Genomic DNA, 24,117 nt, shown 5'->3' on the forward strand with positions numbered 1-24,117 from the left:
GACGAAAGGATGTGGGTTTGAAGGGAGAGGTTAAGGAGTCATTCCAATCCCGGGAGCGGAAAGACTTACCTTAGGGGGAAAAAAAGACGGGTATACACTCGCGCGCGCGCACACACACACACACACACACACATATCCATCCATCTAATACAAAAGAGGAAATTAACAATGAACCATGACAACACAAACAATGGAGTTCGGTGATACAAATTTAAGACAAGATGGCTTTTAAATGAAAACTTTTATAAAAATATATTCATGCCACTTTCCAAATTTTCATATTCATACTATTTACTACAAAATTCTCTCACATAGTTGTAATGGTGCCATTGTAAAACATGTCGTCCTACTTATCTAAAGAGTATGATTTTTTATTAATGACAGTAATCTTCAGACTGGTAAAATATGTATTTCTTTCAAAATAGTAAGAATATACCTCTATTCTGATCTGTTCCATGACTAAAAAGTTCTTATTCTTATAATCTTAAAAAAAAAAAAAATCAAACAAAATAAATAAATAAATAATAAACAAACATATACAGTATATGCTAACATACATTCAGAAGCTTCAGAAATGCCAGTACTAGCATTGTCAGAAACATACACCAACCTGTGTGGGCTCAATGGCTAGTTCATTTTTACAGTAACAAATCCTAGGCAGCGTACTATTTAGTACAAGAGGTATGGCAAAAAAAGATAAGTTCACTACAGTAAAAATAAATTTACACTAAAATGCAATTTTCATTAGTTTTATAAACAGTATCATAACAAACACTATAAGGGAAAAAAAATCACATTTTATTTTAAATTGCAACAACAACCTTATAAAACATACAAAATAGTTGTAGTATTTGATCACTACAAACACACACATTCAACATCATAAGTAAAAAGATACATAACATATTGGAAAGAGACAACATTTAGATGTTCAATAAATTGTATTCAGACTTAATTTCATTTTGAGCAAAATTTTCTTGATGTAAAGCTCACAAAAACATACTTTCAAGAAAAAGCTTGTGTGGCAAGTACTTTGCATTATTTAACCTTCCAACTGATTCCTAAAATTCTGCAGCTCTTGAAAGATATCAACTGGCAGCTTTATCTCCCTCAAATAAATGTCATATGTAATAATTAGCTTGAAGAGACCGCGTTCTAATGCACTTTTAAGTGCTTGTTTCATTCTGTTGCTTCTTGCTTCCACGTACCTAGTCTTTTTCTGCACAACAAACTTTGGTATTTTTATTATAGCCCTATTTAGATTAACAAGAGAGATTATTATATTAGGAAGGTCTCTGAGAGAAATACCATAATCATCCTCTTTGAAGGATGCTGTTGTAATAAAAGCTAGTCCCTGAGCTGCCCAAATAACAGGGTACGCTTGAGATAAGGTCCAGTGAAGTCTTGAATCTGGGACAACACCACAAAGATATGAAACCACAGTATTTTTGCATATGTAATCTACAATTTGAGTCCAGTATGACTTTATTGCATCAGAAAAAGAAATATTATTACCAAGTGGAGACACGGATTCTTGAACAGACTCATTTAATGACACTAAAGATAAGTTTCGCATGGACACACTGTTAGCTTTAGGTAATGTTGGCTGTGGAGTCTCTCTCTTTTGTGAAGATACTCCTCCACCACATTTTTCTCCTGAAATTTCCATACAAGCTAAATTGATAAATTCTGTGTATGATTTAATTAGCTTTATGCATTCTGAAATAACCCCATTCCAGTTGTATGGATGACCACCAGGTTGACTTAAAATATATAATTGTTGTTGACGTAACAAGTCTTTCTCTGCTAATAACTTGAGGTCTAAATATGCCAAATTTTGTATTAATGGTAACTGTTGCAGAGCCATGGCGTCTGCAAGTTTAATTTTGTCTGTGTTGCTCTCATTTATTACAATTGGAAACACACATCTTTCAGTAAGATGCAAGTTTAACAAATATTTGCCTGCTGTGACAGCAAAAACATAAAAGAATGTCAGTCCATAAAAGTAAAATACAACCATGACGTTAAAAGATGCATTTCCTGCAATTTTCAAAGACAAGAGGTTGGATATACAATTTCTTAAAGCACTGCCAAAGAAGAAATACAAAACGGCAAACATTACAACTGGTGATATACTTCTGATTATGGACCGTTTCAATAAATTGAGAAATTCTTCTTTGATTTGAATTAACCTCAACTGTTGCACAACTGGATATTGTAGAGCATTCGCTTGTAATATACATTCTGTTAAGAAAACATATACCCCCACAAACACGCTACCAACAATGAGGTATAGATTTTCTTCGACCACAGAGCTTCCACCAGTTCCAGTTGAACTGGGGGACCTCTGGTTAATTACCGATAAATAAAAAAACGATGAAAACGTACTAAGCAGTAAAAGTGACAGTGCCAAACAACCATTATGTAAGGTGAGTGTGCGCTGAATGCACGATATTCTGTTTGGAGTATAAGGAGTAACGTTTGCAAACTCTGAGCCATGAAGGTATCCAAATGAAACCGTACATGTCATCACTGGAATAAAAAATACCCAGGTTTTTGGTGAAACTAGCACAGTTACAGCATCCATCATCCATGTCAAGGGGCTCCAGAAATCGAAGTGAATCACAGCGAGGAAAGCACATGCTAACAATATCTCAAATATTATAGTCCACGTAACTGCTGACAATATTCTTCTAGAACAGATTTTCTTTCCTTCATTCATGTTTTGTTCGAAACTGGCTGGAACACACGGACATTAACACGTTTCTTCAACCTAGCCGGCAAAAACACACCGCCATACACACAAATTGTATAACGGTTCAACACCCGCCAAAACACTGAAATGTCTGAACGTTGGAGTCAGAGATACAGTAGTTAACAGCTCTTCGGTGAAGCGATTTTCTTGAACTGTTCTCATAACATAAAAAGTTCAATGTTCATAGAATTCGCCTTAAAACTTTTTATTAATTTCTGTCTAACAGTAAGTGTTAATATATTTAAAGAAGCTTATTGCCAGGAAAAACTCAAAGATCACATTTTAAACGGCTTCATCATTGCAATATGGCACTGTAAATAATTGTTTGGCGCTGTCGGAACTGAAGTATTGCGTGTACTACTCGAGAGGTGTGGTGTTTTTGCTGTGAATTTCTGGTATTAGACAAGAAAGGTAATTAGCTTGTCATGGAGTAAAAGTAAGACCACGTAATATTTATGCGTGAACATGTCTCATCAAAATGATTTGTTTACCGTTACCAGAAGTTTGAGGATCTGTCAACGGGAGCAGTGATTTTTCATTGCCAATTGATGTTATGATGCTGAAGTAGTTTTTTCTTTTCGCAGACCATCGGATTTTCGTGCTGTGAAGTTCGCAATGTCTTCGGGGAGACCAATTAAATGTGTTGTGGTCGGAGACGGAACGGTGGGAAAAACGTGTATGCTGATATCTTATACAACAGACAGCTTTCCCGGAGAATACGTGCCCACCGTGTAAGTCAACATTGAAAACCATTCACTCTCTGTTTGCAGGCTGAACGTGTCGTTGCGGATACATAAGTCATTTTGTTTAAAGCACAACTTATCAGGCAGCATCATCAGTTTAATAAGAGTTGTAGTAATTATTTGAGGATTTGACATTGGATATTCAATGTAATTTCTCGCAAGTAATTAGAAGAACCTTTTTTTTAAAAAAAATTGATTGTGACGTTGACATACTATCCTGTAGTAACTTGGGTTCAATAGCAGTATGAAAATTTCCGTTTATTTTTCTACACTAGTCTGCAAGGATGACTGCGGTGGTGATATGTTTCACTGCTGCTTCAGTATGTAACCAAATTTATGTTTTCTGGTTCATTTGAATCAGATTATTGTTATGAATATATTGTGACCATTGCAAGAGTTGCAGCTAAATATATTTATCTTTTTGATGGCTATTCTTCATGTGTTTTTATCATAATAGTGTGCAGTTAAGTCCCGTGAAACATTTGTATGTTCTTAATCTGCTCATGTTTGTTTTCTGATCTGTCCCAAGATGTATGGAATTAATTTATGAGCTGTTATGTTATAGAAATTTCTCATGTCTTCAGATTTTTCTTCTATAATTAAGCTTGTGAGAGAGCCTATAAGCCATCTACCTTTCATGAAGTAGATGTGAATACCTTAGTAAAAGGATTGTGTGACCGTAATAGTATTTTGCTAAGAAAGGAAAATTAAGTTTCCATTGAATCACAAATCCTAACTCAGTCACACTGTTGAGAGGCAACTTACTGAACAATCAAATTACCAAATGCACACAGTAGATCAGAAATTTAATGATTTCCTAAAATACTGTTACGGGATTCTTTGAGTTTTCCTGTACAATAGGCCAGAGATAACCACAGTTGCTCTTATAATTACAGAAGTTTGTTCTCTCATAACAGACAAAATACACAGTTACTGGTTTCAGTAAATTAAATTGCCATCATCAGATCATGTGCATAGAAAAAAAATTTACAGGGCCAATCCGTTTCATCATCTGTTCACATTAATTGGACACCACTGTAATGTACATTAATGTACACTTATGGGAAATTCTAATGTCAAACTAACATAAATGCATACAAGTTCAAACTAAACATACCTTAGAGAGATGACATTCCATTGTTTAGATTCTGAGAGTGCATCCAGTACAGCTGACAATGTCATGTAATCATCAGGTCAGAGGTAAATCACGGTAGAAGTAAATAGAAAGGTTGGTTAACCCCTTTGGTCAAAGTTGCATTTGCCTCGAAGAAGGAACTTCATTTTAACGCCGAGGAGTGGCTTTAGTCAAGATTTAAACATACATATCAAGCAATGTTACAGAATACTACTGTCTCGTCGAAAAGTGAAAACCACTCATTACACACACAAAATTTGATATCCAGACCCGATTTTGAGCATTATTTGGCATGAAATACGCTAAATGTTGTTGCATACAAATCATTGGCAACTGAATTTAGACCTAATGAATTCTTCCTGACATTAGTTGAAAAGACAGGACCACAAAAAGAAACACAAAAGGCAAATCCATTAAATTTATTTAGACAGGCATTGCATACTTCACCAGCAGACATCTGTTTTGCCATCGAAGCTCGTAAGAGATTACAAAAATTATTAGCTCAATGAAAAGCAATAGAAATTTTCTGGTTATGGTGGTATTTCAACCAAAATACTAAAATAATATGACAGATTGATAACACCTCTCATAAGTTATGTTTGCAGTCAGTCAATGAGTCCTGGAAGACTGAAATATGCTGTAGTAATGTCCTTTATGAAAGTGGAGATAAGCAAGAGACCTCTAAGTAAGACCCATCTCCCTCCTTCCTATGTTATCACATTTTTATCAGAATGCAGCTTGTAATAGAGCATAGAAACATTTTTTACAATAGTTTTTTTAAGTGCTGGTCAGTTTGGTTTCTGTAAAAGATTCTCCAGAAATAAGGTAATATTTTGTCTCATAAATGTGATTCTAGTAGAACTAAACAAGAATAATCACCTGTCATCATATCCTATGACCTTGGCTGTAAGAGCTTGTAGTTTTACTTGGTATTAATGTACATGGATGTAATCCTGTCTCAAAAACAGAAAACAGATGGCCACATTAACAAATGATACAATGGGAATAAAACTACACCCAGAGCAGGGAAACATTCAGTATGGTGTGCCACAAGGTTTGGTACTTGGACCAGTATTTATTGATATGTGTAAATGATTTACCACAAACATTTAATGACAAATAAAAAAATAATATTTGCTGATGATATGTGTACTGACGAAGGGCTCAGACACACACATAATAGACTGCGCTAAGCAAATAGTGGAGATAATATACGACCAGTGTTACAATTGATTCAGAAAAACAGCTTATTTACTAATATTACAAGACCTTATGTTATGGGATTCAAAACAAATAACATACAGATGTACAGAAATTTGTAATTGTGCACTTCACAAAATGCTAAAAAGTAATTTCTTGTGACTACAATATCAGTGAGTCATAATTAGAATTGGTTAGCTCATTCTAATACTAGTAAGTAACAACTTTGTAGGTATGAAATAGAATAATCACATAGGTAAGGCAGGTGCAGACTTGGGTTCATTGGCAAGATACTGCTGAACTGCTATCAGGGTTTGAAGAAGACTGCTTACAAAACATTTATGCTTGCCTCCTTGAGCATGGCTCAGATGTATGGGACCCTTGCAAAATATTACGAACAAGGGATATTGAACATAGAACAGAAGAGATGGTGCGTGATATTTTCTGAATAATTATAAAGTGCTTCTCAGAAATTGGACTCCCCATAAATTTTTAAATACTCCACTATAGTAAGTGCTGTACAACAAGTAGTGACACCAACAATTGATGTAGCATATGAGGAGTCATTAAATAGGGTTGAATGCTCCAAATTTTTGAGTGTACATATTGCTGAAAACTTGCCCTGGCAGAAGCATATTACTGAGCTTCTCAAATGGTTACGTTCAGCTATGTTTGCTCTTTGTATAATTGCTAGTCTTGGAAACATGGATCAGCTTCCTGACATATTTTGCATATTTCCACTCAGTAATGTTACAGTATAATTTTCAGGGCTAACTCATCAATTACAAAGATTGTATTAATTGCACAAAAGCAAGCAGTAAGAATAATACGTGGTGTTCACCTGTATATGTCATATAGGTACCTCTCCAAGAAGCATTTTAACTTCACTGTCCCAATACATATATTTGCCAATGAAATTTGTCATAAATAATTTATTAAAATTTTAGAAGAATAGTGATGTCCATAGCTACAACACTCGAGGATAAAATGACCTTCATTACCCGTTATTAAAACTGCCAGTGGCTCAGAATGGAGTAACAAAAAGTTTGATCATTTGTCCAATAGCATAACATGTCTGACAGTTAGCAAAGCAAGTTTTAAATCTAACTTAAAAATATTTATCTGGACAACTTCTATTTCACTGACAAATTTCTGTTTAAAAACTGGTAGAGGAAAAAAAAGTTTTCAAATGTAGCTTGTGTAGGGCTAAACTAATAATGTACTCATAAATGTTAATACTAATCATGTAAACGTATCCTGTAATGACTCTCTCCATACCATTTCAATAAAAGAGTTGCTCAAATGATCTGTGGAACATGTAACTAACTAACTATAAAGAAGGATACTTCGAATTGCCACATGGAGATGGAATATCTGAATTGGTAGATGCTTGAAGACAGTTATCATATATCCCTTGGAAGCCTTCTTATAGAGTTTCAAGAACCAGCATAACCTGAAAAGTCTAAAAATAAAAGTTCCGCCCACTACATATTGCTCCCACAGTGTATTTTTAGCTACAACTTCTGTAGACAAACCTTCTTTTTGTAAATTATCTTCGCGTTTACTGTACCTTTTCCCATGGCTCCTGTTTTTGTGCCATCAGCGAAAGATATGTTTTCAACTAAAATATTTTTTATCAACAGCTGAAAAATAAGTTTCATTTCAAATCACGTGATCAGTAGTCTAGGAATCCACTATCCAGTAGTATCTACTCAATGTAACTGTGCTACAGGAAGCCCTCGTAGGAACAGCTCCTTGCTTCTTTTGCTCTCTCTTAAATTTCCCATTTTCAAGGCAATTTATGGATATGTGACTGACCTTGTGACCGTTTTAACAAACAAAAGGACCTTTTTTTATTTTGCTTAACCTTGTTTGTTCTTGTCCAGTGTCATGGTATTCAATAAATGGTGTTTTTTATGGTACCTTCGATTACCGGTATTAGCTTTCAAAAACCTCATAGAATGTTTATCTTCATTATATTCATGACGTATTGACATAATATATATATGCCTATTTTCATCACCTTCATCAAGCTTAGTTATAATCCACAAATCTGAATCTATTTGAATAATTAATTTTCGTTTGGTATGACCAAGAAACATAATTCATTCCATTTGGTTTCTCAGCACAATTTCTTTTCTCCGTCGTCTCCATGTATTTCGAAAATTGTCTACTGTTGTTAAAAGAACATATTTTCTTTCCAGTAAAATTCCGAACTCAGCTTGACATCAGTTAATGTTCTCCAAATGCATCACACAGAAATGCTCATTCAGTATTAGCAAATGTTTCATTTTTTGCCACATGTAGTAGTGTTAAGATTGGCTAATCGCCCCTGATGAAATTTTCTAGTTTTTTTATTAGCACTCCTGGGCCCATAACCATTGTTGGAATAGTATGAAAAGTCATATTACATATTTTAACATATATTGAAAGAAAAACATCTTACACTATTAAAGCTGAGGGCCAAAATATATCTCTTAACTGAACAAAATCATCTTGACTCTTCATTGACTTTTTGAACTACAGCAGTGTCAAAGATAAGCCAGTCACAAAGTGGAACAAATGAAGTTTTCGCAGATACCCAGGGGTTTTAGAATCTTTGGCAAGGCTGTTTGAACCCTAGTGCTGTGATCAAGATGGCAAAAGTAACTGGAAATTTCAGTATGCTGTGGCTGTCTTGTTTGTTAAATACTGTTGTCGGTGTGGCCTTGTGTCTCTGGTCTTCTGAACAAATTACTGTGTGCATGCTATTAGCTACAAATATAGTGAAATAGACTCTTCATATCATAATCAGTAACACTTTATTAAATTGCACAGGGAGTTGGTTAATGACAAATGCTAGATCAAGGCATTTTACATGGGAGTAGAATTGGTCCAAAAACTAGAACATGCAGTAGCCAAAAGCAGCTCCCTCACTAATTAACAGTGGAATGCTAAAATTATTCTAAGAGTAAGCGTGCAAGCATCATAGATTACAGCACTTCAGACACCTGGTGCAGAAGCACTTTGATGTAGTTACAAAACTATGTGCAAAACCCACATACCTTGCACTGCACTGTTGCGTAATTTCTCTCTGCTATATGGGCCCCCATCGGAAAAGGAGAGCATTGTTTGTCCAGAGGGCTTCGTTGCATTGACAGTCATGGGAACTGGTGGTGATGAAGCAGTTGGAACTGGGTTGGGATTGTGCTGTTTTGTTCTCATTGGAATTTTTTCTTGAAAGAGGTGTGTAGGTTTCAACAGTTCAGTGGGACAGTAGTGCTTTTGCCATTGACAATAATGTCGAGTGTGTGGTCTTCTTGTTGCACCACTTCATGCGGTCCTGAGTAAGATGGTTTAATGGGGGTTTTATGCTGTCAGAGCATAGCATTGTGTTTAGGTCTTGGTGTACATATGAAGGACTGGTGCCATGTCAAGATGGTTGTCGGGGCCGGAGATGGGAGATGTGGTCTCTCAACTGACAAATAAATTCACCATGTGTCAAGTTGGGTACCCACAAGGACAGTGGATCAACAAACTCCCCTGGCAAGGGTAATGTTTCACCAAACACCAGTTCAACAGCTGGAGCGTCCAAATCCATTTTGTAACTATTTCTCATACTTAGCAATACTATTGGTAGAGAAGCTGCATCATGCCACATCAGGCTGCCTTTAGCGTTTGTGCCAGCATTCTATCATAACATTGCTGGCAGGGTGATAGCTTGTTGTTCTATTATACACAGTGCCACAGAATTTACTCAGTTGTGCAAACAGGTTGGACTCAAACTGGCATTGGTGATCTTTTGTGAATTGTGAATGACAGCCAAAGTGTGACACACAACAAGAAACAAAGGTGGAAGCTAAGGTCTCTGCCTTGATGTTGTCTATTGGTGCAGCTTCTGGCCAGCCAGTAAAGCAGTCTGTCATTATTAATTAATATCATTTACTGTGCAATGGAGGTAAGGGGCTGACAACATCGATATGAACATATGCCAACTGAGCTGCTGTATCTGGAAAATTGCCCACTGGTATGTGCGCATATCTGTTGTCTTTGCTGTGCTAGCATTTAATACATGTCTGTACCCATTATTGGCAGTCTTTCTTGACTCGTGGCGAAACAAAGCAATTGGAGACTAGTTGTGTTGAAACATGAACTTTGGGTGACACAGGTTATGTGTATTATCAAAAACACACTTCATGAACAACCTGGGTAGGAAAGGGTGAGGTTCGCCACTGGACACTCAATACAACTTGACATCGGTATTCGAAATCTCCACTGTTTGAAGTTTGAGCAATGATTCAGAGTCTTCACGCAGGTCGTGCAGCTCCCAGTATTATTGTTGTGCTGTCGTGAGTTCTGTGAAATGTGTTGAACGATTGATGCTGCTGACATGGGGAGGCCATTGGCCAATATAATGTGTTCCTGAAATATAGACCAACTGGTTGTGCTGCCGATGTGAAAATTCATGTTATTTTGTTGGAAGGCATATGCAAGAGGCTTACGGTCAGCAAAGATACTAAATTCTCTGGCTTCCAGTTGAGATCAGAAATATTTAATGGCTTCATAGATTGCTAAAAGCTCTGTCAGGCACTCCATTTCTACTGAGACAGAGACAGCTTGTGCAACAAGAATGTTAGCATCTGTCATGCTCTTGTGCGAAAAGAATGCTAGTGCCTGTCATGCAAAGTTATTGTGACTCTGCACCAGTTGCTGCCTGACTCACGTCAACTACCAAAGCCAACGGTGCACTCAGTTCAGCGTTTGTGAGTAATGCCACCTCCACTATACTCTGCTTGGCTGCTTAGAAAGCCGAGATCATTTCATCCGTCTGTAAAAATGCTGAGTTTCCCTTGCTCTTTTGGCTGGTGAATGCTGCTGTTAATGGCGCTTGCAACTCCACCGCGTGAGGTAAATTTTGGGTAATAGAAACTGATGACACTGAGGAAACAATGCAGTTCCTTGCAGGTCATTGGCCAAGTAATCTGCAGGATGGCTTCAACTTTTCTCCAGCAAGGATAGCAAGCCCTGACAGTGCGATACTGTGGTCCAAAAAATCAACTTATGTGTGGGTGAAGATGCACAAGCTTATGTGTGGGTGAAGATGCACAAGGATTTAGAATGAAGTCATACCATTCCAATCTTCTGAACATTTTGGTAAGAAGCTGCTGATGTTGCTATGGGAAGGAGAGAAAACCAGACTCTCATCAAGATAAGTGAAGTAAAAGTTAAGTCCTGGTAGCACAGAGTTGATGAACCTTTTTCCATGTGTGCACTGCTTTTCGTAGGCCAAACATTATGGACCTACTCTAAAAAAGGCCAAAAGGAATGGTAAAAGCTGCGTCATTCTTTTTTACGGAGACCACCAGGGGTTACTCAATGGCCGCGTTATGCATTCACGAATTGTGCCATCAAATTCCACTTTAACTATGGTGAATCGGTTTGGTGCCAAGCACCAGGTTCAGCCGGAGACTGGTGGGCCTTCTGTAGTCGGTATGTGATGCTCCGTGTCATAGGGTATCTCCTTCAGTACTTGTAGTGGTTTTGTACGTGCTGGGAATCTCTTCAGTAAGTCAGTGTATTCGCCACTGTTGTCTCGCACAAGTTTAGCACTGTGCACTGCTAAATCTCAACGAAAACTAACAGCTGTCAACCCAGTGTTGGTAAACAGTTGATAATGTAACTTCCTGGCAGATTAAAACAGTGTGCCTGACTGAGACTCGAACTCGGGACCTTTGCCTTTCGCGGGCAAGTGCTCTACCATCTGAGCTACCGAAGCACGACTCACGCCTGGTACTCCCAGCTTTACTTCTGCCAGTATCTCGTCTCCTACCTTCCAAACTTTACAGAAGCTCTCCTGCGAACCTTGCACAACTAGCACTCCTGAAAGAAAGGATAATGTGCCAACAAATCCCACCCATTATTGGTCTTGACCTGTCTTCATTGTGAGAACCCATGTAAAGATGCACCATAGTCTAAGGTCCAGGTTGATTTGCAGCGCTCTGCACAACTTCAGTGAAAAAAATTCGGTTAGCCTACATTTAGAAATGAGCTAAGAAAGGTTGAATGGCATTACAACAGCTGTATTTTGAGTAACAGTAACTTCAACAGTTTTTAAGTAGCTTTCTTGAAATATTTAATGAAACTTTTCCACTTAGAACCACATGTAACAAAACTACTAATAAACTTAAATGGACAACTCGGTATAAAAATTTCTAGTACCAGGAAGAGGAAACTTCACAATGAGCTGAAATACTATAAAGGCAGACATTTTACTGAGTATGTACACCGTTATAAAGCTAAATTTAAAAAAAGTTGTGAAGGCAGCCAAACAGATTGCAAACAATAAGTTCATTGTACAATATAAAAGTAAAACAAAAGCAGTGTGGTCTGTTGTTAAATCAGAGTTAGGTGTTCGAGTAAGTAGTAATGAAATATCTAGGATTAATGATGATGATAGCTTTATTGTAAACCCAGCTCAAATATCAGTGTGTTTAAATGAATTCTTCATAAATGTGGCAAAGTCAGATGTTGATGTAGTAGAGTATCAGAGTAAAATAAATCCCTTTGGACTCCACCAAGAAGCTGAGTATCTTATGCATTTTAAAGAAGTCACAGTAAAGGATGTGGAAAATGTTATCATTAAAAAATAAAAACTCTGCTGGGAGGGATGAGATACACACTAAAGTGATTAAAACAGTGTGTGACATAATAGTACCTTCCCTAACTAAAATACTCAACTAATCTTTTGAACAGGGATGTTTTCTCAATGTTTTGAAGAATGCTGAAGTCGGAACTCTGTTCGAGAAAGGATCGAGGGAAGACATGGGAAACAATCACCCTATTTCTATTCTTCCAGTCCTATCAAAAGTGTTAGAGAAAGTAGCTGCAAACCAGATCAAAACTTTTATTGTAAAAATTATACTATTATGAGTAACCAATTCGTATTTCAACCAGGAAAAAACACTCTGGATGCAGTGAATTACTTTATTGAAAAGATATGCACATCAATGGATCAGGGGAGTAAAGTTACAGGTACCTTCTGAGATCTCATAAAAGCTTTTGACTCCGTGAACCATGACTTGCTTATCTACAAATTAGACAAATACAGGATTCAGGACAAAGCTCTAAATCGGCTAACATCACACTCACGCAATGGAAAACAAAGGGTAACTTTTACCTCAAATGCAGTGAATTATTATTCTAAATGAAGTAAAGTATCACAGGGAGTGCCTCAGGGCTCAATTTTGGGGCCAATCCTGGTCCTATTCTACATAAATACCGTACCCATAAATATAAATTCCCCATCAAGTCTGTTTCCAGACGATACTTGTTTTAATTGAAGATGACGATGCGGAAAGAATTCTGAGCTATGCAGAAAGAATTCCAAGCTTCATCATAAGCACACTAAATACAATAGAAAACTAATTCCAGTTAAATGAGTTGAAACTGAAAATTGCAAAAACCCATATTGTTTGTTTCAAAACCAAATATTCAAGTTGTATGGAACTCAAAACACACTGTAACAATCAACTTATGAAAGAAGTTGACACAGTCAAATTCCTGGGGCTAAATGTAGACAAGAACTTAAGCTGGAATACACATATTGACTTCTGATTAAATAAACTATTTAATTTTACATTTGCAATGCAAACACCAGCAAATTACTGACTTGAGTACACAAAAAATTGCTTATCACAGTTATTTTGAATCTGTTATTAGATGTGGGATAATTTTCTGGGGAAGTTCAAGTAGTGTATCTCGAATACTGAAACTGCAAAAGAAAATTGTCAGATATGTGTGTACTGCACAGCAAACAGTCTTGTCATCCATTATTTTGGAATCCTAACTGTTCTCACCATATATATTTATGAAATTATAATCTTCCTACACAGCAGACAAAAATTATTTGAGGAGAATCATTTTAACCACACATATAACACGAGAAACAAAATTTTGTGCTACCCCCACACCAGTTAAAACTATTTGTATGAACTCCACAGTAAATGGGGATGACAATGTATTACAAGTTAATGGGCAAAAACATATTTAATATGAAGCTAGAAATTTTAAAAATGAGGCTACAGCAGATTCTGTGGGAGAGATGCAACTATTTAATAGAAGAATTCATAGAGGATGAAATGATAATTTGAGAAAGGGGTAATTAAGTGGTAGATTTTATTGTATGTAAAAATAATAAAATTGTACTATTATTGTGATGCTGTTTGTTAACATCAGCTGTTCTGTGTTTATGGTGAAATTTCACCACAAATCTGATGTGTCTCCTGTATCTGAACCAAATGATTTAGATTCTGTACATTATGAGCCAGATAAACCACAGTTCACAATTCTCTGTTGCAGTTGTGTTGATCCAATAATCCTTCCATCTTCTTGGTCAGTAAATCCACTTTGGTGGGCAGCACATCATAATTGACCCGTCTTACCATGTGCAAAGACAAGCTGTAGCACACTGCTGCCACTTAACTCTCTGTCGCAGGCAATATAGTGTCAAATATTTTGTGAGCGGACTCTGCAACAGCATCTAAGGGCATGCCAGTTTGTAACGCAATAATGGCTTTCACTTGGGGTGACGAGATTACTCCACAGCATGTACAAAAGACTATCAGGCATGTTTCACATATCCACCTTACTCCACAGGTGTCGCAAATGTAAGGGCTTCTTGGGCTAGGACTTGTCTGATGTTTTCTGTCTGTGAAGCGGAGTCCCTTCATATCAGTTCTGTTTTTAACGTCTCATGTGCATCCATCGTGGGCAGTGTTGATCACATATTCAAACTCTGCTGCATATTTCTGTTCCAGCTGACTAACAACGGTTGCGAATTTGGTTGTGTCTGCTGTAATTCCAGCATAGAGAAAGCTCACTTCCATCTGCGCAAACTGTAATGCTGGGTTATGTGACCAAGAAGGTAACAAATGCATGGTGAATCATGAGACAGAAACGGGCTCCATCAATGTGTCAGTCATGTCAAACGGTAGTCCTTCCTGTGATACATTCCGGCTAATTTAACCACATTGTAGTCACTAGTGTTGGTGTGGCCTTGTGTCTGTGACCATCTGAAGAAATTACTGTGTGTAAGTACTGTTAGTTGCCAATACAGTGCAAGAGACTCTTCATGTCAGAAACAGTAACACTTTATTCAAATGCACAGAGAGTTCGTCAATAAAAATGTTAGATCGAGATGTTCTCCATGGACGTAGAAGAATCAACACAATAACTAGAACATGCAATAGTCAAAAGCAACTCTGTAACTAATTAACAACAGAATTCTAAAACTATTCTAGGAGTAAGCACACAAGCATCATGGAATACAGTTCCTCTGATGGCTGGCATGGAAGCACTTTGACAGCATTACAAAATTACATGTGAACCCCCCGCCCCCCATGAACCATGGACCTTGCCGTTGGTGGGGAGGCTTGCGTGCCTCAACGATACAGATAGCCATACCGTAGGTGCAACCACAACGGAGGGGTATCTGTTGAGAGGCCAGACAAACATGTGGTTCCTGAAGAGGGGCAGCAGCCTTTTCAGTAGTTGCAGGGGCAACAGTCTGGATGATTGACTGATCTGGCCTTGTAACACTAACCAAAACGGCCTTGCTGCTGTGGTACTGCGAACGGCTGAAAGCAAGGGGAAACTACAGCCATAATTTTTCCCGAGGGCATGCAGCTTTCCTATATGGTTAGATGATGATGGCGCCCTCTTGGGTAAAATATTCCGGAGGTACAATAGTCCCCCATTCGGATCTCCGAGCGGGGACTACTCAAGAGGACGTCGTTATCAGGAGAAAGAAAACTGGCATTCTACGGATTGGAGCATGGAATGTCAGATCCCTTAATCGGGCAGGTAGGTTAGAAAATTTAAAAAGGGAAATGGATAGGTTAAAGTTAGATATAGTGGGAATTAGTGAAGTTTGGTGGCAGGAGGAACAAGACTTGTGGTCAGGTGAATACAGGGTTATAAATACAAAATCAAATAGGGGTAATGCAGGAGTAGGTTTAATAATGAATAAAAAAATAGGAGTGTGGGTAAGCTACTACAAACAGCATAGTGAACGCATTATTGTGGCCAAGATAGACACAAAGCCCATGCCTACTACAGTAGTACAAGTTTATATGCCAACTAGCTCTGCAGATGACAAAGAAATTGAGGAAATATATGATGAGATAAAAGAAATTATTCAGGTAGTGAAGGGAGACGAAAATTTACTCATGGGTGACTGGAATTCGACAGTAGGAAAAGGGAGAGAAGGAAACATAGTAGGTGAATATGGATTGGGGCTAAGAAATGAAAGAGGAAGCCGTCTGTTAGAATTTTGCGCAGAGCATAACTTAATCATAGCTAACACTTGGTTCAAGAATCATAAAAGAAGGTTGTATACATGGAAGAATCCTGGAGATACTAGAAGGTATCAGATAGATTATATAATGGTAAGACAGAGATTTAGGAACCAGGTTTTAAATTGTAGGACATTTACAGGGGCAGATGTGGACTCTGACCACAATCTATTGGTTATGAACTGTAGATTAAAACTGAAGAAATTGCAAAAAGGTGGGAATTTAAGAAGGTGGGACCTAGATAAACTGACTAAACCAGAGGTTGTACAGAGCTTCAGGGATAGCATAAGGGAACAATTGACAGGAATGGGGGAAAGAAATACAGTAGAAGAAGAGTGGGTAGCTCTGAGGGATGAAGTAGTGAAGGCAGCAGAGGATCAAGTAGGTAAAAAGACGAGGGCTAGTAGAAATCCTTGGGTAACAGAAGAAATATTGAATTTAATTGATGAAAGGAGAAAATATAAAAATGCAGTAAATGAAGCAGGCAAAAAGGAATACAAACGTCTCAAAAATGAGATTGACAGGAAGTGCAAAATGGCTAAGCAGGGATGGCTAGAGGACAAATGTAAGGATGTAGAGGCTTATCTCACTAGGTGGTTGCATCAATGACTACAAGTGTAATAAGAAATGCCAAGAAAGGAAGGAAAATATATTTGCTTAACAAGAGTGATAGGGCACAAATCGCAGAATATCTGAGTGACCACCATCAAACGTTCATTTCTGAGGAAGAGGATGTGGAACAAAAATGGAAAAAATTCAGAAACATCGTCCAGTACGCCTTGGATAAGTTCGTGCCGACTAAGGTCCAAAGCGAGGGGAAAGATCCACCGTGGTATAACAATCATGTACGAAAGGTGCTACGGAAACAAAGAAAGCTTCATCATAGGTTTAAGAGTAGTCGAATCATAGCTGATAAGGAAAAGCTGAACGAAGCGAAAAAGAGCGTAAAGAGAGCAATGAGAGAAGCATTCAACGAATTCGAACATAAAACATTGGCAAACAATCTAAACAAGAACCCTAAAAAGTTTTGGTCATATGTAAAATCGGTAAGCGGATCTAAATCCCCTATTCAGTCACTCGTTGACCACGATGGCACCGAAACAGAGGACGACCAAAGAAAGGCAGAAATACTGAATTCAGTGTTCCGAAACTGTTTCACTGCGGAAAATCGTAACACGGTCCCTGACTTCAGCCGTCGCACGGACGCCAAAATGGAAAATATTGAAATAAACGATATCGGAATTGAAAAACAACTGCTATCACTTAGTAGCGGAAAAGCATCCGGACCAGACGAGATACCCTTAAGATTCTACAGTGATTATGCTAAAGAACTTGCCCCCTTTCTATCAGCAATTTATCGTAGATCTCTGGAAGAACGTAAAGTACCTAGCGACTGGAAGAAAGCGCAGGTCGTTCCCATTTTCAAGAAGGGTCATAAATCAGATGCGAATAATTATAGGCCTATTTCGCTTACGTCAATCTGTTGTAGAATAATGGAACATGTTTTATGTTCTCGTATTATGACGTTCTTAGATAATACAAATCTCCTTCATCATAACCAACATGGATTCCGCAAACAGAGATCATGTGAAACTCAGCTCGCCCTATTTGTCCAAGAAATTCACAGTGCCGTAGACACTGGCGAGCAGATTGATGCCGTATTCCTGGACTTCAGGAAGGCATTTGATACGGTTCCGCACTTACGTTTAGTGAAAAAAATACGAGCTTACGGAATATCGGACCAGGTTTGTGATTGGATTCAGGATTTCCTAGAAGAAAGAACACAACATGTCATTCTTAACGGTTCAAAATCTGCAGATGTAGAGGTAATTTCGGGAGTACCGCAAGGAAGCGTGATAGGACCTTTATTGTTTACAATATACATAAATGACTTAGTTGACAACATCGGTAGCTCCGTGAGGCTATTTGCAGATGACACGGTTGTCTACAAGAAAGTAGCAACATCAGAAGACTCGTACGTACTCCAGGAAGACCTGCAGAGGATTAATGAATGGTGCGACAGCTGGCAGCTTTCCCTAAACGTAGATAAATGTAATATAATGCGCATACATAGGGGCAGAAATCCATTCCAGTACGATTATGCCATAGGTGGTAAATCATTGGAAGCGGTAACGACCGTAAAATACTTAGGAGTTACTATCCGGAGCGATCTGAAGTGGAATGATCACATAAAACAAATAGTGGGAAAAGCAGGCGCCAGGTTGAGATTCATAGGAAGAATTCTAAGAAAATGTGACTCATCGACGAAAGAAGTAGCTTATAAAACGCTTGTTCGTCCTATTCTTGAGTATTGCTCATCAGTATGGGACCCTTACCAGGTTGGATTAATAGAAGAGATAGACATGATCCAGCGAAAAGCAGCGCGATTCGTCATGGGGACATTTAGTCAGCGCGAGAGCGTTACGGAGATGCTGAACAAGCTCCAGTGGCGGACACTTCAAGAAAGGCGTTACGCGATACGGAGAGGTTTATTATCGAAATTACAAGAGAGCACATTCCGGGAAGAGATGGGCAACATATTACTACCGCCCACATATATCTCGCGTAATGATCACAACGAAAAGATCCGAGAAATTAGAGCAAATACGGAGACTTACAAGCAGTCGTTCTTCCCACGCACAATTCGTGAATGGAACAGGGAAGGGGGGATCAGATAGTGGTACAATAAGTACCCTCCGCCACACACCGTAAGGTGGCTCGCGGAGTATAGATGTAGATGTAGATGTAGAGTAAGATAGATACTGCCTACAGGAAAATTAAAGAGACCTTTGGAGAAAAGAGAGCCACTTTTATGAACATCAAGAGCTCCGATGGAAACCCAGTTCTAAGCAAAGAAGGGAAACCAGAAAGGTGGAAGGAGTATATAGAGGGTCTATACAAGGGCGATGTACTTGAGGACAATATTATGGAAATGGAAGAGGATGTAGATGAAGATGAAATGGGAGATATGATACTGCATGAAGAGTTTGATAGAGCACTGAAAGACTTGAGTCGAAACAAGGCCCAGGGAGTAGACAACATTCCATTAGAACTACTGATGGCCTTGGGAGAGCCAGTCCTGACAAAACTCTACCATCTGGTGAGCAAGCTGTATGAGACAGGCGAAATACCCTCAGACTTCAAGAAGAATATAATAATTCCAATCCCAAAGAAAGCAGGTGTTGACAGATGTGAAAATTACCGAACTAACAGTTTAATAAGTCACAACTGCAAAATACTAACGCGAATTCTTTACAGACGAATGGAAAAACTGGTAGAAGCCGACCTCGGGGAAGATCGGTTTGGATTCCGTAGAAATGTTGGAACATGTGAGGCAATACTGACCTTACGACTTATCTTAGAAGAAAGATTAAGGAAAGGCAAACCTACGTTTCTAGCATTTGTAGACTTAGAGAAAGCTTTTGACAATGTTGACTGGAATACTCTCTTTCAAATTCTAAAGGTGGCAGGGGTAAAATACAGGGAGCGATAGGCTATTTATAATTTGTACAGAAACCAGATGGCAGTTATAAGAGTCGAGGGACATGAAAGGGAAGCAGTGGTTGGGAAGGGAGTGAGACAGGGTTGTAGCCTCACCCCGATGTTATTCAATCTGTATATTGAGCAAGCAGTAAAGGAAACAAAAGAAAAATTTGGAGTAGGTATTAAAATCCAGGGAGAAGAAATAAAAACTTTGAGGTTCGCCGATGACATTGTAATTCTGTCAGAGACAGCAAAGGACTTGGAAGAGCAGTTGAACGGAATGGACAGTGTCTAGAAAGGAGGGTATAAGATGAACATCAACAAAAGCAAAATGAGGATAATGGAATGTAGTCGAATTAAGTCGGGTGATGCTGAGGGAATTAGATTAGGAAATGAGACACTTAAAGTAGTAAAGGAGTTTTGCTATTTGGGGAGCAAAATAACTGATGATGGTCGAAGTAGAGAGGATATAAAATGTAGACTGGCAATGGCAAGGAAATCGTTTCTGAAGAAGAGAAATTTGTTAACATCAAGTATAGATTTAAGTGTCAGGAAGTCGTTTCTGAAAGTATTTGTATGGAGTGTAGCCATGTATGGAAGTGAAACATGGACGATAAATAGTTTGGACAAGAAGAGAATAGAAGCTTTCGAAATGTGGTGCTACAGAAGAATGTTGAAGATTAGGTGGGTAAATCACGTAACTAATGAGGAGGTATTGAATAGGATTGGGGAGAAGAGAAGTTTGTGGCACAACTTGACTAGAAGAAGGGATCGGTTGGTAGGACATGTCCTGAGGCATCAAGGGATCACAAATTTAGCATTGAAGGGCAGCGTGGAAGGTAAAAATCGTAGAGGGAGACCAAGAGATGAATACACTAAGCAGATTCAGAAGGATGTAGGTTGCAGTAGGTACTGGGAGATGAAGGAGCTTGCACAGGATAGATTAGCATGGAGAGCTGCATCAAACCAGTCTCAGGACTGAAGACCACAACAACAAACAACATGTGAAAACCAAGCAAATTGCACTGCACTGCAGTGTCACTTGTGTCTGCTACAGAATTTCCCCTGACAGATTGTTTCCTGTGTGGGTTCTGAATGAGTAAAGTACTTGTGATCGGGCATTGGTTCCTTTGGATAGAGAGGTCAGAGAGGTTCCTATTGATGGCATAGTCAGTAGCTGTAGAACTTTTGCTCAGTTGAACAAGGATGAGGAAGGAAATATAGCATGACCTATTCAAAGAAGCCGGCCGGAGTGGCCGTGCGGTTCTAGGCGCTACAGTCTGGAACCGAGCGACCGCTACAGTCGCAGGTTCGAATCCTGCCTCGGGCATGGATGTGTGTGATGTCCTTAGGTTAGTTAGGTTTAATTAGTTCTAAGTTCTAGGCGACTGATGACCTCAGAAGTTAAGTCGCATAGTGCTCAGAGCCATTTGAACCATATTCAAAGAAACTAGCGTGTTGTTTACTGAAAGATGTGGGACCTGGGAATCTCAAAACAGATGTAGGAAAAACATGGATTTCTCATCAAGTGATTTTAATTGGAAATGGTGGCTAATAAAGTTCAGAGCATGGTTGAAACACTTCGGGAAATTTGAGTTTTTAATAGGTAGCAGATGAATTTATACAAACTATATAAAGACACGAACTGACAACTTAATTCATGGAATTAATACTAGATATAAAAATCTACGTAAAGATGTCAAGCCATGTACTTTGCTGCAGAAAGATTTCTGTTATTCAGAAACATACATTTTCATTAGGTTGTCAGCACCTGTACTGACATAGGCTACTAATAGAGCTCAGTTTAAGAGAAGGTTAAGGATTTATTGGTGGCCAAATCCTTTTAGTCTTAGTAGAACCAATTGATATATATATTTTAGTAATATAAGATAAAATGAGCATTTTGTTAAATCTGACATACACGTGTCTTCAATGTAATAATATGATCTGTGCAAAGATGTATTGTAAACTGTGCTTAGTTTGATGAGTGATTACAATAGCTTAAGAAGTATCTTTGTACTTCAGTATATGTTTAGGGCAAGTTTGCTATTACATTTTAAATATAACTATGTTTCATGTTTTTTTACGTATTCCACAACTATGAGAACCATTTTACTTATGAACAGTACACTGTGCAGGGAACATTAGCATATCTCTCTCTCTCTCTCTCTCTCTCTCTCTCTCTCTCTCTCTCTCTATCTATCTATCTATCTATCTATCTGTCTATCTCTATCTTTTTTAAGGAAAGTTCTGCAAGAATGTAAATAATTTACAAGTAAATGAGGTCACTCACCATACGTTAGAAGGATTGAGTTGTGAAAAAGAAAGAAAAATATGGTAGCTTTCGGACCAATTTATTGAGGCAGCAGGTGTGCGGTATAGGAATGGGTCGTGGTGTGGGGAAGGGGCGGGGCAGCAGGTGCTGCAACACATGGCTCTGGAGCCACTGAGTTTATGAGGTGCATGATGACATGGAGGACAGGACAAAAGAAAGTGAGGCTACTTGGTTTAGGTAGTAAGTGCAGCGAGTTAGTAGAGGTCGAGGACAGGAGGATTATGGCAACAACGGATGTGTTGCGTAACACCCATCTATGTAGTTCAGAAATCTAATGCTGAGGAGAGGGAGGGAGGGGAAGAGGATCCAGATGGCACAGATTGTGAATCATCCATTGAACTGGAGCCTATTTTGCTCAGCACCTGTTCCGCAAGTAGATGTCCAACTCTGCTTGTGGCTGCAGTATATCTCTGGTTGGTGATCTTGGTCACGTAAAATGCTGTGCAGAAATTGCATCAGAGCTGGTATAAGCCTCACACCTGTGTCTTCCAAACAGTACATCCGTATGGTAAGGGAGTGGGAGTGGCATAGGGATGTACCAGGATGTTGTGTAGGTTTGGTGGGTGGTGGAATACTGCTTTAGGAGGGGAAGGAAGGATTGTGGGTAGGATGCCCTTCATTTCCGGGCACAAAGATAGTCAAAACCCTAGCGAAGTTCGTGATTCAGTTGCACCAGCCCTTGATGATATTGGATGATAGGGGTGTGGGGGGTGCTCCAGTGCAGCTGGTTCTTGGGGATGGCAGGAGGATTAAGGCTGATGGCAAGAGAAATCTGTTTGCAGGCTAGGTTTGGGGAGTAGTCTGTGAAGGCCTTTGTGAGACCTTCAGCTTATGGGGAAAGGTAATTCTCATCATTAGAGATAGGCCTTCCATAGGTGTCACGCTGTCTGGGAGATTTTTGGTGTGGAAGGGATGATAGCTGCCAAAATGCAGATACTGTTGTTGGTGATTTTGATGTGGATGGAGGTGGAATTGGGCCAATAGAGAACTGGAGGTCAACATCCAGGAAGGTGGCAGATATGACGGAAGAGAACCAGGTGAAACGAGTTATGTTATGGTTTTAGGGCGCAAAACTGCTACGGTCATTAGCAGGTGAAACGAGTGGGAGAGGTGTCGGGGCTGTGGAGGAATGAGGCTAGTCACTGAACCTGAACCAGTTGGTAGCGAGAAGTAGGTATCCAGGTGATAATAGTGTAAGGACGGTCAAGAGTCAGCGAAGTAAGTGGTCTCTCCTTTAACATGAGAGACTAGGCTATGAGCGGTTGGTTGGAGTTGTTGGTTGACAGGAAGGGAGATTCTTTCAGTGGGAGCACAGTAAACAGTTACAATGGGCATCCATGATTATTGGATTGGTGGATTTTGGGAAGCCAGTGCAAGGTGTTTGTGGAAGAACATTGGGGTGATGAAGGAGATGGATTCAGGGGAAAGATTCTAGGAGGCCAAAGGTTTTGAATGGATATTGAAGATTATGTTTGACTTCTGTGATGGAAATCTTTCCTCTTAATCAATCTTGTTTCTCACTCCAACTCCCCCCCCCCCCCCAACACCCTCAAAAAGGATCCCCCCTCACACCCAACTCCTATACAGCTCCATAAGTCCAACAGTTCTGTAGGTTCTCAATATTCATATACCCAACAGTCCTGGATGACTCATTGTAGCCGTTTATTTTGCTCCCATTGCAACAATCTCCACTCTGGTTGACATTACACCTCCAACTTATTGCTTGAAACTTAGCCACTCATATTGAAATTATGAACCACTTCTTTCACCAACTATTGACTGTCTCCGCACTGTTACCATCTGTATTCCTTTTCGTCGTCACTCTTGATGACACCTCCCTGTACATCACATCTCCCATGTCCATAGCCTTGCTGTTTATAAATACTAGTTATCCCATCATCCTTCTGAATCCAAACCCATTACATGATTTCTTCTACATCTGACCAGCTATATCCTCATCGATAAATACTTCTCCTTTGAGAGGGAGATATGTAAATAAATCCGCTGCATGGCCATGGGCATCTGCAAGACAACCTCGTATGTCAATCTGTTTGTGGGACACCTAGAGGAGACCTCTCTAGCCTCGTAAAACCCCTAATCCATCATATAGTTAAGGTTCACTGACAGTATCTTCA

The 24,117-nt window shown here is 38.9% G+C and overlaps 2 protein-coding genes across 2 annotated transcripts in view; one reads left to right on the forward strand and one right to left on the reverse strand.

Moving 5' to 3' along the window:
- Positions 1-269: 269 nt before the first annotated feature.
- LOC126248146 (nucleoporin NDC1) lies at positions 270-2,992 on the reverse strand. Its single transcript, XM_049948879.1, has one exon. The coding sequence runs from the start codon at positions 2,720-2,722 to the stop codon at positions 1,043-1,045; it is 1,680 nt and encodes a 559-aa protein (XP_049804836.1). The 5' UTR covers positions 2,723-2,992; the 3' UTR covers positions 270-1,042.
- Positions 2,957-24,117, forward strand: part of LOC126248151 (ras-related C3 botulinum toxin substrate 1) — a 124,861-nt gene continuing 103,700 nt past the window's right edge. Inside the window, exons 1-2 of the mRNA XM_049948891.1 lie at positions 2,957-3,166; positions 3,340-3,486. Coding sequence (XP_049804848.1) covers positions 3,371-3,486 — 116 coding nt within the window. The 5' untranslated portion in view covers positions 2,957-3,166; positions 3,340-3,370. The remainder of the gene's footprint in view (positions 3,167-3,339; positions 3,487-24,117) is intronic.

This window comes from Schistocerca nitens, chromosome 1 (assembly GCF_023898315.1).
Source record: "Schistocerca nitens isolate TAMUIC-IGC-003100 chromosome 1, iqSchNite1.1, whole genome shotgun sequence".
Classification (NCBI taxonomy): Eukaryota; Metazoa; Arthropoda; class Insecta; order Orthoptera; family Acrididae; genus Schistocerca; species Schistocerca nitens.